This window comes from Mauremys reevesii, linkage group 4 (genome assembly GCF_016161935.1).
Source record: "Mauremys reevesii isolate NIE-2019 linkage group 4, ASM1616193v1, whole genome shotgun sequence".
Classification (NCBI taxonomy): domain Eukaryota; kingdom Metazoa; phylum Chordata; order Testudines; family Geoemydidae; genus Mauremys; species Mauremys reevesii.
The window spans coordinates 89,109,182-89,127,842 of NC_052626.1; the positions used below are offsets into that span (position 1 = coordinate 89,109,182).

At 43.9% G+C, this 18,661-nt stretch overlaps 1 protein-coding gene across 1 annotated transcript in view; it reads right to left on the bottom strand.

The window, feature by feature from the left end:
* The window catches only part of KIF18A (kinesin family member 18A), a 131,245-nt gene that overhangs the window by 102,853 nt on the left and 9,731 nt on the right, over positions 1 to 18,661 (bottom strand). The window contains 1 exon segment of the mRNA XM_039537087.1: positions 11,920 to 12,030. Within this exon segment, the coding sequence (XP_039393021.1) occupies positions 11,920 to 12,030 (111 nt within the window).

Sequence of the window (18,661 nt, forward strand, 5' to 3'; positions counted from 1 at the left end):
TTGTCTCTGTCCTTTCTGTAGGAGCTGGACCAGAGGACACCCCAGGACCTCCAGGCGGAACAGCTTTCTAGCCTGCTGAGGGGTGTGAAGGCCCAAGGAACCAAGGTTGGCATTGGAGTCTTTAAGGCCATGGAGCCATGAGGTCAGCTACAAAAAGAGCCCTGCTTCCTCATACAGAAGGTCCTGAAGAGTAGTCTGCATCTCCTGGGACAGCCCAGAGGATGTAACCAGGAGCTGCACCTCATGACCACTGTGGAGCTGACTACCCTAGCCGCCAAGTCTGCAGCATACCAGGCCATCTGGAGGGCACCTCTGGTCACTACTTTGTCAACGTCCGGCAAGGTGGCAAACTCCTGGGCTTGGTCATGTGGGAGGCCCTCCTTGAACTTGCTAATGGAGTCCCACAGGTTGAAGCTATATCTGCCTAGCAGGACCAGATGGATAGACAGGCTGGCTTTCCAAATAACTAACTTCCCTGCCAAACAAGTTCAGCCCCCTGGTGTCTTTATTTTTAGGTGTGCCACTTGCCTGGCCCTTTCATTGATGACGGACACAACCAGGGATCCCGCTGGAGGCTCGGTGTACAGATACTCTGATCCCTTTGCGGGGACACAGTACTTCTTTTCTGCCTTCTTGGAGGAAGGTGGAATGGAAGAGGGGGTCTGCCACATAGACTTAGCAATTTTAAGGACCCCTGGGTGGACAAGCAATGAGACTTGGGCTGGTGTGGAGGAGGGCATAACATTAAAGAGGTCATTGGACTCCTCAGCTAGCTCTTTGACCTCCAAGTTTAGGTTGGCAGCCACCCTTTTGAGCAGGGCCTGGTGCTCCTTGAAGTCGTTGGGCAGGTGGGTGGGTGAGGAGAAAGGATGTAGGCTGCTTGTTTGAAAGGGCCCACTACTGCTTCGTCCGGAGATGAAGATGACTGCACAGCAGAGGGAGGGGCAGCTTCCCTGTGCTCGTCCGGAGACAGCTCCTTGGGCATCAAGGCCCACTGTGTTGCTCCCGTGCTGGATTCAGCACCATGATCCAACACTGGTGCCGGCTATGCCAACGGCAGCTTGTCTGATGTGGCCTGATAGGAATGGTGGGAGTACTGCCACTGAGTGGGCCCTGGCCCCTGCCTCCATGCTGCAGGAGCCATGCTGGTCTCGTGGGCCTGTGGTGATTTGCCTTTTATAGACCAGGGGCTAAATTCCCTTTCAGGCTCAGACCACTGTCCTTCCGGTGACAAGGGTGGAGACGTAGGTGCCCAAGTCTGCCAACTGGCCCTCGTAGGCAACAAGTAAGGAGAGGGCGAGGACTGGTGCCTGCCCAAAGATAGGTACCAGGGAGCTGGAGACTGGTGCAGAGACCGGAACGATCCCGCACCAAGGGGGAAATTGACCCTTAAGTGATGGTGATCTGTGCTGTGGAGAACTCTGGCAGGAGGTCCGATGGTGGTATGGGGATCAGCACCGCGACTCAAGTGTCCCGTGCCTTGCAGACAGGGACCATGGCATCAGGGATCTATGTCTTCTAATCAGGGATGCGGTGCCAGGGTCTGGGACACTCTGTTGCTTTAGAGGGTAGTCCCATAACCGGCTTCCCTTAGATGCTGGGGCCTTGTCCGGGTCTGTCACCTGGCTCAGCATCTACATTGGTGGTCAGCCTACTTGCTTTTTGGCTGCTGGGCCCACTTTGGACACATGACCCTACTAGGGGATGGGACCCCCCCACCACTCCCACAAGTCGGGTTCCTGGCTGGACTAGGGGGTCAGACCGCGATGCAAGACAAGGAGCTCCAACCTTCACAGGTGGTAAGAAGGAACTGAGAGGGCAAAGGGTTGGCAGCGCCTAGTATACCAACACTGAGTGCAGCACTCAAGAGGGCGCTATAGCCAACCCTATGGATACCGCTAAAGCAAAAATCTCTGGATAACTGTGCATGTGGCCTCCAGAGCCAGCTCCAGGGAAAACCAAACCAAACCAACCAAACACTGATCGTGATCTGCAGCTCTACCACCACCACTTCAGTCTTCAGCGGCTGGCCCTTTGGCTCCAAGAGGGACCGAGGGACCCGCTGCCAAATTGCCACCGAAGACCCGGATGTGCCGCCCCTCACCATTGGCCGCCCCAAGCAGCTGCTTGCTGGGTTGGTGCCTGGAGCTGGCCCTGGTGGCCACGCACACACCTAGAATGCAATCAACATGAGCAAGCACTCAAAGAAGAAAAAAAGGTACCAGTGACATAAGCTTCCAGAATCTTCCATAGAGCAGTGTCTGTTGGGGCCACTTGCTCTTCTTGGCCCTCTGCTCATGTGGAATTCTAAGGGTATAAAAGGTGAAGAGGAACCAATTCCTTCAGTTTCTTCTGCTAATTCAGGAACTCTTAACCTAGGTGTCTGATTAAAATGGGGAGCATGAATACACAGTTACTGGTCAGTAACTTCCTTCGCTTTTGATGCCACCTCTAAATATTTCCACTTGTGGGAACTTAGTGAGCAGGACAACCCTTCGGGAAGGTTAGTAGCCTAAAAGACTATTTACTCTGATAAGACCGTATTTTCTGTATCTAACTTGGCCTAACAGTCATGTAATTCACTGATTCTCTAGGAATGGTCTCTTTACAGAGATGTTTCACAGAACAGTCTAACAAATGTTTGAACAGAGGAGCTGTGTTGTGAACTAGGCTCAAAGACACGGCTCTCATTTGGGACCAAGAGGCAAAGGGACAGAAAGAGAAACAGGTTTCAGAGTAGCAGCCGTGTTAGTCTGTATCAGTAAAAACAACAAGGAGTCCTTGTGGCATCTTAGAGACTAACAAATTTATTTGAGCATAAGCTTTCATGGGCTACAGCCCACTTCATCAGATGCACAGAATGGAACATATAGTAAGAAGATATATATACACACATACAGAGAACATGAAAAAGTGGAAGTTGCCATACCAACTCTAAGAGGCTAATTAATTAAGATGAGCTATTATTATAGCTACCCTCTTTCAGGAAGGTGGATTAACTATGCCAGTCAGTGTAGGAGTATCTTCACTAAAATGTGACAGTGGTGCAGTTGCACCACCACAGCATTTTAAATGTAGACCTGCCCTAACTGTTCCAGCAATCCAAGATTCTAGTTGCAGATCCAATAAACTTCTGATATGGGTGGAAACATTTCAGATCCTGTAAACCCGGAGATCCAGTAAACTGGAAAACAGGACTTGTAGTTCCAATGTCAAACACTGGGTGTTGGGACAAAACTACCATGCCAGGGCTATTGACAGCATCTTGAGTACATACCAATTCACGTTCAGAAAAACTTCTTGAATCAATAATATCAGAGGGCATTCACAGAGGAATTTCTGACCCAAATCCAGTGAAAGACAGTCAGTGATATCAGGTCTTCCTTGACCCTGGAACAGAACTGAACTCAATGGGCATTATCAATTAATGGAAAGAGAGACCCAACTATGATTCACTTCACTTGTAGAACAGGTGATGCAACACAGATTTATAAATCATGTGATGTTGACTATAATCTATACTAAAAAAGACTATCAAGACATCTTTCCATGGTAGATGAGTCGTTTGTGGAGGCTATACTCCCAGAGCAGAAAAACTTTTATGCTTCTGGCTAGATCAAACCATCCTTTAATAGTTGGCGAATACATGGCCCTAATCTTGCCCATCAGAATTTGGACAGCTTTGGAAGATTTGACCAGAGTGAGAAACCTTGCAAGCCAGACAAGTAACACTTATCTTCAGTATCATGACGTGGCATCTTGTTTCCTTCAGAGTTCATAAAACTTGTGGAGGATGGAGATCTAGGTGAGCACTCCAGTCCACCAGCTGAAACTATTATTATGGTAAGGGAGGAAAGAAAGGACCTGTGACAGGCCACATTTCTATTGAGTCTCTCAGTAAAGAATTTTATAGAATAGATGTTGTGGCTCGGGTGTTCACAGTGTTGAAGTGTGGGCAGTACGACCACAGCTAGCCCAAAGGTCAGGTAGCGAAAGATGTTACCTGAGTTCACTGGTGAAGAACTTGTCCTCTGGCACCTCTGCAGCGAGACAGAAGTAAAGTATTCTTTGTGTATACAGAACTCCTGAACACTATGCACTTTCCTGAGGGCCAAAGGCTAGATATAGACAACGGTGCTCGGATGTCTGAGAAAAATACTTATAACAGTCAGACATTTAGTGAGCCACTCTTTGCAGTTGGTTGTGTTGGACCCCCTGCCTCTGGTTGACAAACATGCATCTGAGAACTTATATTTGGTCTGACCCAAATTTCCAAATAGTTTTGGTACTCCCCTCCCAAATCATCTCTCAGTGAATTGACTATTTGGAAAATATTATATATATTTTACCCAGCTCTAGTCTAAATAATTCTGCACATAAGATACAGACAAATATAAAATAAGGTAGTAGATTGTTTTTGTTCACAGAATGAATCTTGGTTCTTGAACAATTTTATGCAATGAAAAAGAAAACAGAATAAAATATTTTGGTCAACATAGATCTAAAAAAGACAAAGTAAACCCAAGCAAACGTTCAAGATCTAGCTCATTTACAAGGACTAATTGGATGACAGAAGTTGCAATGAATGTGGAAGAAACTTTGACTGGATAATAATAATCTGCTGATGTGATATCTTTGCAGGGATGGCATGGATTTACCAGATGTGGTTTCTACCAGGTAAAATCATGTTTTTACTGCCCCAGGAAAAAAGTCAGTCAGTCACAGTTTAAGGCATTTTCTATTTAAAAAAAAACCCCCCACCTTACTAATGCACAGCACATAATAGTTTTATTTACATATTCAAATTGTGGCAGTAGATTCAGAGATTAATTTAAGATCGTACAAATAAAAAATAAAACTGCAGTGTGTGTGATACTAATATATGTAATGATAATACTGAGCATTGGAATGTTTAGTAAATATTTTAGTTAGTTTTTCTCAAGTAATACATGTCACATTGAAAATATTTGATTATATGAGAATGACAATAATGCAAAATTGTAGGCCTGAACTACTAAGCAATCAGAAGCATGCAGAGTTGTAGACTGCCAATCCAGATCCACTTGGCCCTGCAGAATTCTGTAGCAGACGACCAACTTTGATGTTGTTGGATTGTAAAGGTGTGACCACTCGTGAGTGCTTCCTGCTGGCCAGATGCGTGCTGCGCTCTTTGTTTTTTGGTATCCTCTGACAGTAGTTTCTCTTTCAGATGGGTTTTCAGTGACGCAGCCTTCCAGCTGAGTAACACGCAGTCTGTACGTGAAACAGACTGAAAACAAACCCCTTCTTGGGTAACAGTCCAATGAAAGATTGGCCCCTCCCCAAAGTCATCAGTCCTATCTCAGGGTCTGTTTAAAGCACCTGCACCCTTCTTGGGCTCCAAACAAAACATTTTGCCTCCTCGGCCCTTGGCCACTCTGTGGCCAGTGGGGGGACCTGGGCCTGCCCACTACTCTGGGTCCCAAGCCAGGGACCCTAGGACTAGCAGCCACCTGCTGTTTCAGTCACTATTGTCTATTGCACTATTCTCTGGGCTGCTTCCCACTTTGTCCCACCAGCTTCTCGGGTCCTCAGCCTGTTCCATGTTTAAGCAGTCTCTCTCCCAGGCTTCCTTGCCTGGAGTCTGTAACAATTCCTGTCCTCTCAGGGTTCCTCTCTCACATGGCACTTCACCTGGTGAGCTAATAAGTCTCTGGCCTGTCTCATCAGGGTTCTCGCTCACCCAGGCCTCTGTGCCTAGACAGCTTCACATTCCTACCCCTGCTTATACAAGGTTTCTCCCCTGTCTCCCAGACTTCCACTCTTTCTGGTCCCAGCTAGTGACTGCTCTGTCCAGCTGCTGCAGCTTCCTCAGCCAGCCAGGAACAGTATCCTTCCTCCTCTGGCCCCAGCCAGCAACTGAGCTGTTCAGACCCTGCAACTCCTTTTATATATGAGCCTTTTAGGCTCTGATTGGCTTCCTCCCCTGCAGCTTATCTAGGCTGCTTAGAGGATCCCACTCTACTGCCTTTTTTCTGTGGCAGGGTGTGGTAGGACAGCATGGCCTTCTGGAGGGCCTCAAAAGGCCTAATACACACTGTCATATGGATACACGATGAGCGTATACCTCAGTTCCGAATGGATGTATCCAAAGTTTTAGAAGATTCGTTCTATGCTTGCCAAACACTGATGCAATTGCAACACCAGTTCTAGAATGTCAGAATATTCACATTCTTCATATTTTTCCCATGTTATAGGGAAAAGTTTTTCTTTGTGGGCAGATGAAAACATTGATTTTGGATACAGCGATTCTTCTACTTTAAAATGCTAGTAAATATGTCAAAAAAAAATTTGGATTTTTGCTGAGCAGCCACTGCCTTGAAATTTCTTCTTGTTCAGCTGACAGTCTCTTTCCTTCATATTTTGGATGAAGGAGGTTGGTCAACATAGAGTAATTACAAAAGAGATTTTATGAGGCACTTCTGTCTCGTGTGGTGCAAGCACTTCATTTATTAGTAACTCCAACTATACTTTGTACACAACAGGAATTGCTGATTTATCCCTGTGGAGTGCATCAAGTGCCATAGCAACTGGTTTCACCTGACTGATCAAGTTCTTTGCTTCTAGGTAAATTCCTCGATTATGAATTATATTGACCATCTTCAAGTTCTGCCTAATGCATTGTCACTCGCAATTCTGAGATTATGCAGCTGATTTTTAAACATATGTTTCTAGGCAAGTTATTTGACTGTTCCATCGTGTGTCACCGGGAATGGAGGTTTTTCTTTGAACCAGGCTCCAGGCACATGGTGATTACAAAAGTATTTTTGTAAATCTACAACACTGTTCAAAGGACTTGGTATAAAGGTCTTGTCCAAGTAGATTTAGCCAATGTGATGTACAGCCATTCATAACCAAAGTGTTGTCATCTTGTTTCAAATCACTTCTCATATTTTGCATCTTTTTCAAATTGTCTGTTGGGTAGTTCTTAAAAACACAATTGTACAGTTTATTTGATAATGCCTTGGCTTCTCTCATCAGCATAGCACAGTACTTTCTAGTCTCCTTATTGGTTCCAGTATCAACAGCCAACAGACACCACGGTTTTCCTTATGTGCACACAGTAAGATGTCACTGGGTCATTGTACACATTATTCCAGCCATTTGATATTAATATTATGCTTTCCCACATAATTTGTTGCTTTCTTCCACCTTCAAACCATCAGTGACTGCATCTAACAATTCACCTGCTATCCTCCTTTCAACTGGGTGTTTTGTAGTTCAGCCTTTGGCAGCTGATTATTGATTGAAAGTTGGATTCTCAACAACAAAAAAAGGGGATATTACAGGCATAAAAAATATTCTGCAATTTTCTAGCCTTTTTTTTGTTTCAGTTCTGGAGTTATTACAAGCATATCCATGTGTGGTTGAAAAACCATGATACTTCCTCCTCATTGTCTTTGGCCAACTTTCTTTTGATGTACTTAGCAATGGCAATGCAGTATTATCAATACCTTCATCCTGATTCAGATTCTAATATTTGAATCTGGTTATCCAAAGTCAGTGGTTCTGGTGTCTGTTCTTTCAACTGCATTTTGCAAAGTGATTCTTCATATGGTCTGCCTTTCCACCCCCTTTTCTTAGCAATTTTTGCATCCAAGATTCTTTACTATCTTCATGAATTTTCTCAAAATAGCTATGAATTCAGTCAATGGGTCTTCCACTTTTGCTCATGTTGAAATAGTCACTGTACTCACTGAGTTCAGTTGCAGCAGCTGCATTCCAGCTAGCCAGCTCAAGTGATGGATAACTGGACTGGAGAACTACTATGGCAGTTTATCTCAAGCAGAAACTTCTAAATGTGGAAATTTCCCTTGTTTGTATAGAGAACACAAAATTTTCATTGCTAAACAAAGAAGGGGAATTCCAAGGTTCAGAAATTTCTGTTTGAGGTAGCCAAAGCAATAGCATACAGCTTAAGGTTAAGGATATTTTGTTTTATTTAATTTCCTTTTAGTTAATTTTAAACTGACCATATTATTGCAAAACTATTATCAAATTGCTAAAGATTTTTCAGAAAGACGTAGGTGAAATAATATTTTTTTTATTAAACCAACTTCTGTAGGTGAAAGAGACAAGACTTTGAGCCTGACCCCCACATGATTCCATCTAATGCTATTAAAGGACAAAAAGGAAATCATTGTCCATGCCACCTTCCTTCAACCTTCTGCTCCAGCTAATGTGGGTATATCTATGAGTATACCCTGTACGCATATTGAGGCACTGCTTGAAGAGAGTAGAGGGAAGGTGACATAGGCAACTTTTCTTTCTTTTTTGTCCTTTAAAAATGCTATATGTAATCCTATAGCTGAGAGTAAATGAACTGTAAAAAGGAAGTAAAGGGCTTGTACATTTCAGCAACTGTGGAGTTAGCAGAGTAAAGATGTGTGTATTAATGGGGTGTGTTGGGGCACTGATGAAAGAGGGTAAAGTCAAAGTTGCTCATGCATTTGCTGGTTTTCAGATGAGTTTTGCTCAACTCTGTTCTGCAAAGGGATGACATACCATCAAGCAACCTTAACTCTGCATTAAAGTATTTTTTGCCCTAGAATTTCCTAGTTTTTTTTGTTTTTTAAAAAAAGAGGAAAAGATATGTTGTTGGTAGGAATTAGTAATCATTTAGGCAGTTGTACAGATCATTCCCCCCCACCATCCCCAAGAAGCACACTGGGCCAAGTTCCCTCCGCCCCCAAAGAAAAAGAAAAAAAATCTGTACACAGCAGCTGAGCCCCATCAGACCATTGGCACAACTCTCTAGTCAAGCTCCTGACCTATTCAGTGTATCTCCCTGCTCCAATCGGGTCCCTCCTCACTATTGTACCCAAGCCTCCCCACCACAAGCAGGGAACTCATCCCCTTAAATCTTCATTTCTTCATATACAAAAATGTTTCTATTGCAGAAAATTGCCATATCTGTCTCAATGGCAATCCCCTGTGACACCTTATTGAATTAATTTTAACTGTCTTTGGGGGTCCATTGTATAAAATTAATGGTTTATGTAGTATTGTGGGCTGGGGGGGGGGGGGGGGGGCAAAGGGGAAGATCTGACAGATATGAGACCCGGGGTTTCAAAGGAATATATTGAGCATACCAGACAAGATTAGAATTTGGAACAAAAAAAGTGTGACATTTCCTGGGCAATATCTTGGGGCGTGAATACAAATTCCCCATCTCAGAATATGCAAAAACCCAGCCAATTGAAGTTACACCCTGAAGAGGGGGCCTTTGTCTGCTGACCACCGGTTATATGGACACCAAGATCAAAGGCCCAAGCTGTGTAAAGGAAAGACTGAACTATTCATGGTTGTTCTGGTTCTGAATAAGACCGTAATGAACTTGTAAACATGGGGGAAAACCCTATTCTGGGTATTGAAGGACTGACACCTACCAGAGCCTAAAGTTGGGGTGACGTCTGGTACCCTTTTAAACGTGTGTGTAAGGTTCTTTTCTTGTTTAGTATGTTTTTACTGTAATGCTTTCACCTTAATAATAAATGTAGCTGCTTATAAAGAGCTGTGTGACCATTATGCTGTTTGTAGCCTGCAGACAGAAAGCAAAGTGCATATGCTGGCCTGTTTAGGCAGTCTGGCTTGCTTGGACTATCACAGTGCAGACAGGGAACTGTGCAGTTTGCAAAAATATCAGTGAAGAGGGAGAGACACCCAAGAGAGCTGATGGCTGAGAAGCCAGGAGCCTCGAGTCCGTGCCCTAGAAGAACCATAGAAGGGAAATACAAGCTGCCCTGAACTGTGACAGCTATTACTACCCCACCTCCTATAACCTGACTCACATGCAGTGCCTGGATCGAAGGACAACGATGTTACAGTGGAATAACGTTCCTAGTGGCATTTCACTATGGTTGGAGGGTGGGATTTGTGGCAAGACTGGTGAGAAAAATTACAAACAGGATTTCTCTTCCAAAATACTGATAGATTTATGTTTGAGAGAAACCCAATATTTGAGAAACAGAGGTGTCCAAGCTTGTAATTTTTTCTGTGCCATACAGTACACATTTTCCAGTCAGCCATGAACCATTCAATTTCCTGATTAATTTTCTTCCAACACTTTATTAATAGCTTTCATGCAGTGTTGGGGTGCACCAGAAGAGCTGGGCGTGCAATGTCTCTCAACCTCTCTTACCTCCCGTACGATCAAACCCACTCCCTATAACCCGCTTTCCTCACTGTAGGCCTGAAGCCCTCTCCTATTTTCCCACATACCCGCCTCCTCCTATGAAGCATTCCCACATCTAATCCCCCTTCCCCCAAACTACTTTGATGACATTCCCCCCAAAATGAAATTGCCATCTAGGACTCACAAATTGCAGCAGCCTCAAGACAATCAGTTCAAAGTCTTTTTGTTTTAGGTGGGGGCTTGTGTTTAATTTATCCTTAGTTATGTTAGTGACAGGGTGAGTTCACAGCCATGAAGAGGTCTGTGATTCATCCAGTCATTAGTGTCTTAGTTTTCTTAAAAAGTATTCTCAGTTTGGGTCCTCCAAAGATTTCATGGGTGCCAGGGAATATCTATGTAAAACTCAACAGACTAAGACCATTTTGACTTGGATCACATCAGCAATTTCATATCTAGCTCTGGGCAAAAGGCCACCTAGAAACATTTTTTAAAACTGTTATTTTTTCCCCAGGGCTCGTGTCACTGGAACCCCAGCTGAAACAATTCCAAACCTGGGTCACTAATCCCACCCTGAAAACTCCTGAGGCACACCCAATTTCAAAGAAATCTGACTGAGCATATTGACTTTTGGAGGATTTAGGAAAGCCCATCTTTAAACAGAGGTCATGATGCAACTTTAATAGTGTAGAAGCACCACTAAGTTATAGTGTCAATGTATCTCAAATTTACTGAGACACTTTACATTTTTAAGCATGAAAGATTAAATCAGTTGACTGGTTAAAAGACAGTCAATGCATTTTATGCCCCCTTTCAGTGCTACTTTTGACCCCAGGGTGCTCAAGGGCAACACCAGAGCCCAAAGTGTTTTTTGGAAAGGACAGGAAATACTCATCACAATGATATGCCTTGTTATTTATTTCTATCTCAAAGAAAAAAAAAAACCACTAGATCAGGAAATTTTAAAGAAATATTTAACACCAAGGATCTTGCTAAGCAAGTGGGAAAAACATACACATGCATAAAGCCATGAAAGGGTTAATGTTTTGTCAAATGCAGTAACTTACCCTTACCTCCCTTGTTGCATTCAGACACGATTTATCGATATTGTATAAATATTTTTATAGATCTTTCGAGTTTTTTGGTGTGCATGTTTTTTCTCATATCAGTTTCTTAAAACATCATGGCAGCTTCAAGCTATGTTCCAAATGTATCTAAAACCTATTCCTGAGGGAACTTTAAATAAAGGATGCATTTGGGTGGGGGGGGGAGGAAATGAACAATACAACTTTGTTTGTATAATATATTTCACGTAAACTGTAACCCCAAATGCTGTGAACTAGATAACAGTTACAAAGTTAAAATAAGCAAACAAATTGAGAGAGAAGAACAGTAAAAATGGGCAGTATTTCTCTCCCCATACCCAAGCTAATAAAACAAGATTGCCATAGTCAGATAGCCATTCTGAAGCTTAATAACTACTTTTAAAAAAAATTATCTAAAACTCACTAGTCTCAGATATCAGCCATTAAACATGTTATATCAGCGGTTTTCAAACTGTGTGTCATGACCCCGAAGTGCCGGCATTAGATTTGCTGGGGCTTGGGGCTTTGCGCCCCCTGGGTGGTGGGGCTCAGGTGGGCTCAGACTTTGGTTCCCCCCATCCTGGGGTCAAATAGTAATTTTTGTTGTCAGAAGCGGATCGCAGAGCAATGAAGTCTGAGAATCTCGGTGCTGTTTCATCTTACCTGAAAGACCGCATGGGACCGAGAAGACGAGGCATTCATATCAGTGGGGTGCTGTGTTCGATTCTTGTTTCCATAATCCAACATCTGAAGGATCTCCTCTGCACATTTAGGCTACAAAGTGTTGAGATTACACAAAAAATTAGTAATCTTTACGAGATTTAATTAGGAAACAGGCTTTACATACAGTTGATAAGTAATTAATGGTCTTAAAATTCATTCTAAGAGGAGTTACTTGAATTGCAGGGGGCGGGAAGAGAGAATGAGAGAACTCAGTAAGTCAGAGGGGAATTTTCTTTTTGAAACCAAGTCACTTAAAAGAAAGTTTATTTTTAAATTAAGAGAAAACCTTTGAATTTCTGCAACATAATGATATATATTTTAATAAAAAAAATACATAGTAAGTTTACATACGTGGACCAGTGGCGCACAAACTTTTCCACTCGTGTCCCTCCTTACCATTAAGGGAATTTGTCCACCCCCCTCCATTACTGCACAGCCAAAGCTTTCTCAGCAGTAGAACTTGTGCTGAAGGCAGAGTTGGGGGTGGAACGGGATAGAAGAGGAGCTGGCATGAGGGCATGGTGCTCCTTCCACACCCCCTGTGGAGGCTAGCCTGGGCTCCACCTTACCTGACTCAAAACATTCCTCTGTGCCTCTTCCTAAGGGGGCAGGCCCCACAGTTTGCGCACCAGTGATATAGACAACTCTTTATAAGCTTATTACAAAACACAGAACTACATTATAGAAAGTTACAGCTGCAAAGCTAACCTCTCAAAAGTTAGAAAGTGCCAGAATTAAAGCTTCCCATGTAACCTTAATTCCACCCCTTTCTGCGTATGTATTGTAATAAGGTCTTTAATTACAGGATCACATACTACTTTTTTCAGAGGATCTCACCTCATTCATGGTGGAGTTGACAGTGCTCAAGAAATGAATCAAGGTTGCGTTTAAATAAATCAGGTTAACGAGGCTGTTGTCTGTAGGATCCATGACTCATTTGCTGCAGAAACTGGAAGGTGTTTAGTGAACAAGGGAGAGGGCTGCAGGAAGAGAAAGGACCACCCTTTGGTTTGAATGTCACCCTGAAAACTGTATTCAATCCCTGCATCTGCCGCAAAGGTCCTATGTGATGCTGGGCAAGTCACTTAAACCAAACTTTTCACAAATAACCATTCAATGTTCCTCATTTTCTGGGTGTTCTGACTTGAGATACCGGGGGGGAGATTTAGAGAAGTGCTGAGCAATCACAGCAGCAACTGAAGTCAGTGAGAGCTGTGCTCTGAACAGAAAGTGCTATAAGCTTTTGGAACGGAAGGGAGGGGAAATCAGACCATAGGAATCTCAAATTATCCATCCTAAGTTAGCATATACTTTTGATGTTGAAGCATCTATGCCTCAGTTCCCAATACATAAAATGAGAATATGCCATTTTAATGTATCTTCACAATTCTCCTGTGAGGTAATGTCTATGAAACACTCAGATATTATAGTGAGTTGAGTGTCATAGAAAAGCCCATGAGGAAATTAATTCTGCATTCAAAGCATGGTCTGAACAGTGTGCAATGAACAAGGCCCGAGGCCATACACTGAAGGACGAGAACAAAACAAAATATTGATTAGCTGCTCACTCAGTCAACATCCATCCATTTAAATGAACAAGGCAGGGGTCCTGCGGAAAAGTACGTGATCACATAAAGACAATCATAATGCATATGCACAACAACAACGTACTAACATTGCAAGGGAAATCTTATTAGCATTCTTTAAATTTAATTTTTGGTATGCAATTTCTTAAACAACAGAAATTCCATTAAGTGCAACCATATTGACTCTCCCATGAGTAAACAGTAGGTTAGAATGTTTAGATCCACAGCTCAGACCTCTGCTAGTTGCATCAACAGAGTACCTGATAGAAATATAGAAGAACCTCTGAGTTACAAAACACCAGAGTTACGAACTGACCGGTCAACCACATGCCTCGTTTGGAACCAGAAGTACGTAATCATATAGCAGCACAGATGAAAAAAAGCAAATACAGTACTGTGTTAAATGTAAACTACTAAAAAAAAAATAAAAGGAAAGTTTAAAAAAAAAAAGATTTGACAAGGTAAGTAGACTGTTTCTGTGCTTGTTTCATTTAAATTAAGATGGCTACAAGCAGCATTCTTCTTCTGCATAATACAGATTTGAAACTTTAGTAAGGAATTGTCTACACTGGCACTTTACAGCACTGCAACATGAAAAAAACACCCCCTAAGCACTGCAAATTTCAGCTCCCAGCGCTGGTAGCTAGTCCCCTCATGGGGGTGTTTTTTTAATAGCGCTGGGAGAGCGACTACACAGCCACATTAAAGCACTTTAATGTTGCTTGTGAAGACATACCCTTAGTAATATTCAGAGTTACCAACATTTCAAAGTTACAACCTCCATTCCCGAGGTGTTTGTAACTCTGAGGTTCGACGGTGGTAGGTTGTCATCCTCTGTGTAGGTTAGCCATGAGAGGGAGATGAGGAACACATTTTGCCAATGGCTTTCACAGCTATTTGTGGACAGCAGAGAAATGAGACTCAGAAACTCTGGATTCTATTCCAGCCTCTGAGGGGAGGGCTCTTGAGTAGTCACATACCCTTCCCCCCCAGCGCTACACATCATCCCTGACCCTTTCAGTTCCTGACTCTACCAGTTTATTTCATCCCAGCCACCCCTAATCCTGTCCAGCCCTAAACCCAGCTCCTTACCCCTCAGAGCTGTATGTAGGCTGTGTTCTCCTAATCCTCCACATTAGTTGGGTCCAGCAGGAGGAACACAGAGCAGATTAGAAGCAGTCGCTTTGCTCTTAGTTCCTGTGCCTGACACCACAGCAGTCCCAAGGAGGAGTAATTGCAGGGAAAAATCCTGCTCAGTCCCATAACCCCCTAGGCTGAAGCATATTTCACTACAAATGCAACCTTAAGAGAATTTAGCTGTCAAACTCTAACACCTTCTGAGCCTGTGAAAACAGATTTTCAGAGGGTCATAATCTGTTCAAATCTGGCCAAGTTTTCACAGGGATGGTAGAAGACATCCCAGGCACCAGGAAGACCCCCCATGCCAAATTTCAAACCCCTGCTCCAAAGCACAGATGTGCTAGAGCAGGGGTCGGCAACCTTTCAGAAGTGGTGTGCGGAGTCTTCATTTATTCACTCTGATTTAAGGTTTCGCGTGCCGGTAATACATTTTAACCTTTTTAGAAGGTCTCTTTCTATAAGTCTATAATATATAACTAAACTATTGTTGTACATAAAGTAAATAAGGTATTTAAAAATGTTTAAGAAGCTTCATTTAAAATTAAATTAAAATGCAGAGCCCCCCGGACCAGTGGCCAGGACCCGGGCAGTGTGAGTGCCACTGAAAATCAGCTTGTGTGCCGCCTTTGGCATGCGTGCCATAGGTTGCCTACCTCTGTGCTAGAGCTTCTCGGTGAAACAGCTAGAGTTTAACATACTGTCCCTTAACCTCAATCTGAAGAACAGCTAAACCATTTTTGATAAAGTTTTCAAAAATAATTCAGCCTCTGGCAGATACCCAACATGGAAAATTTCAGCCTAGATGGTTAAAGTGTGGCAAAGTTATAAGCAACTGAAAAAGCATCTAATAAGTGTCAGGGAACACTGAGTGTAAGCATCGCTAGCTGTGCCACCAGTAATAATTGTAACCTGTTGGTTAAAGTAGGATAGAAGGTGTCAGAACTCTTCAGTTTTATTCCTGGCTCTGCAAGCATTTCATCAGCCTTGCTTACATTATAAAATATTGATGTATTAGCTATCAAGTGGTCTCCCCAATACAATGGTAACACCTTGCATTCATACATAAAAATGTTCCCAGCAATGCAAAGGCAATGCTGTCATTGTGAGACTAGTCTTAACTGAAGCAAACAAACAAAACTTCACTGCTGCATTGCCTGTGTGAACAGAGATTACTTGTGTAAAAGCTTCCAACTGTGCAGAGTCCTCTCATTCTACCCCAAGAAGTGACCAGTGAACTTTAGATGGCCTTTCTGCACTCTCACACACAGGGTTCAGGTTAACCGAAATATTCTAGAAGCCCTTTCAAAATTATTCAGAAAACACTGCTTCAGGCTCTGCTGGGAACTCTGATTGGGAGACAGTGATACTGCAACAATGAAGAAGAATGCACAGCAAAGCTACAGTGAACATGAAACCAAAACACCACGGGGAACAGATAGCACCACTAATAGTTACACTGATAAGTGAACTAGTGAAACAGCACCACCAGTTCAATTATCTAGCATAGAAAGAGTCATTGTACAATTAGAGGGCTTGGCTACACTTGCGAGTTACAGTGCATTAAAGGAGCCCCGGTTGCACTACCTCACTACTCGTCCACACTGGCAAGGCGCATAGAGCGCTCTGACTCCAGGGCTCCAGCGCTCCTGGTACTCCACCTCGGCGAGTAGAATAATGTTTGCTGCGCCCCAGCGTTAGTGTGAACAAGGTGTTGCATTACTGCGCTCTGATGAGCCTCTGGAAATATCCCATAATCCCCTTAAGTCAAGTGGCCATTCTTGTCATTGTTTTGGATATGCCCTTTGAAAGCTCCGTTTGACAGCTGGCATGCTTATCTGCTCTGAGACAAAGCAACCATTACTGTGGAATGCTGTGTGTGAGATAGAGGAGCAGGGGGAGGGGGGGGAAGAGGGGGAGGTCTGCTGCTGTCTGGACTTACAAGACAGCATGCTGACATGCTCTCAGCCTCCCCCCCCCAAACCCACTCTTTCTCTCTCCCCACAACACACACTGTCACACTCCACCCCCCCGACCTTTGAAAAGCACATAGCCACTTGCATGCTGGGATAGCTACCACAATGCACTGTTCTCTGTGACTGTTGAAAGAGCTGCTAATGTGGCCACGCAAGTGTGCGGGCAGCTGTCAGTGTGGACAGACTACAGCGCTTTCCCTATTGTGCTGCACGAAGGCTGGTTTAACTCAAAGCGCTCTACATCTGCAAGTGTAGCCATGCCCCAAGCAATTTGCTTAGTCTTCAAGTCTGTAAAAGCTTCACCACAACATCAGAGGAGTTATGTGTCTTAGGCCTGGTCTAACCTACAAAGTTCTCAAGGTAGCTTACATTGACCTAGTTGTGCATGTGTCTACACTTACATTTGTCTCCCACTGATGTAAGTACTCTGTCCCTGTAATGGGGCAACATCACCTCCTGGAGATGTGTTGAGCCATGGTTGATGTACTGACTTTGATACAGCGTGAGTATAGACACTTACTTATGTCAACGTTAATAGACCACCAACAGCTGTCCCACAACGCCGAACACTGACTTCTTTGGTCATAATCTCAGTTACCCATGGTTCATAGACACCAGAAGGCCTCCTTCCCCTTTAAAGGCACTTCAAAAATTTGCAGGGCTTTTCCTTATTCTCCAGCTTGGCAAGCATACCTAGCAGCACTCCATTGTTACATGCAACTGCCTGGCTGACCATGACAGCTACACACTCCGTCTTGAGTAGACAGGAGATAGTGGATCTCTTGGGCCAGTGGAGAGAAGAGGCTGTGCAAGCACAGCTACGGACCAGACGTAGAAATGTGGACATCTATGAGAAAATTGTGTGCAAGTCAGATGCAGAAGTATGATAGAGACCAGAAGCACTGCTGCGTGAAAGCAAAAGAACTGCACTAGGCATATCAGAATGCCAACAGTTGATCCAGTTCCAAGCGCAGATATGCTGCTTTTACAAAGAGCTGAATGTCACACTTGGCAGAGATCCCACCACCACCCTGCACAACACCGTGGATACCTCCATAGAGCCCAAGCCACAGGCTCCTGGCGTGAACAGTGAGGAGGAGGATGGGGGTGGGCAGGGATCCAGCTACGTAGCGAGCCAGGACCTGTTTGGGACTCCATTGCAGTCCAGACCAGTCTGTCCTAGCAGTCCAGCATGGGTGAGCCCGATGCAGGGGATTGAACCTTAGATGTGTGTGTAATTGTATTTCCCATTCAAATGATGTACTCATGTCACACCCAACTAAACAGGACACAGCTATCAACTTTTCATTAAATTTACTCAGATGAGATAGCAGTACAATAGAGAGTTATCTGCTTTTCATTTCCCGGTAGAGACAGGCAATGGGGAGGGCCAAATGGATTAGTTTGTTTATGTCCCTTGAATCCTCCTGAGATCTCAATGAAAAATGTCATGGAGTTACTGTGCAGATCTTCTTCTGGCCATGGGGATGGGGGAGTGAGGTGTTCCCTGGGAGGTCCCCTCCCCTCGCAGAACACCTGTGTCAGATAATAAAGGAGGAAAAAGAAGACAGACTCAGGATGACGTTCAGTAAGATTCTGCAAGTGAGTGCTGCATCAGACAGTGAGCAAAGAGCATGGAGGGTCAACATTGTAGACAGCCTGGAAAAGGAAAAAGATGACAAGAGAAAGGCCCAGGAGTCATGGCAGGAAAAGGAGAGGGAGGTGTACCAGGACATAATGGGACTTCTTTGGCACCAAACAGATGCTACAGACTCTTGTTGACCTAGAGGTTTAACAATCCTGGGCTTGCCTTTCTTTGTAGTCCATGGAGAATTCCAGTATAGCAACTCTCTACATCCCTCCTCAACATTCCATGTGGCATCGGGGGCTGCATCCCTACTCCTACCACTCCACCCTGGGGATCACCAGGGACAACCACAGCTTCACGTACACTGACCTGTGAAAGCCACAGTTTTGTTATGT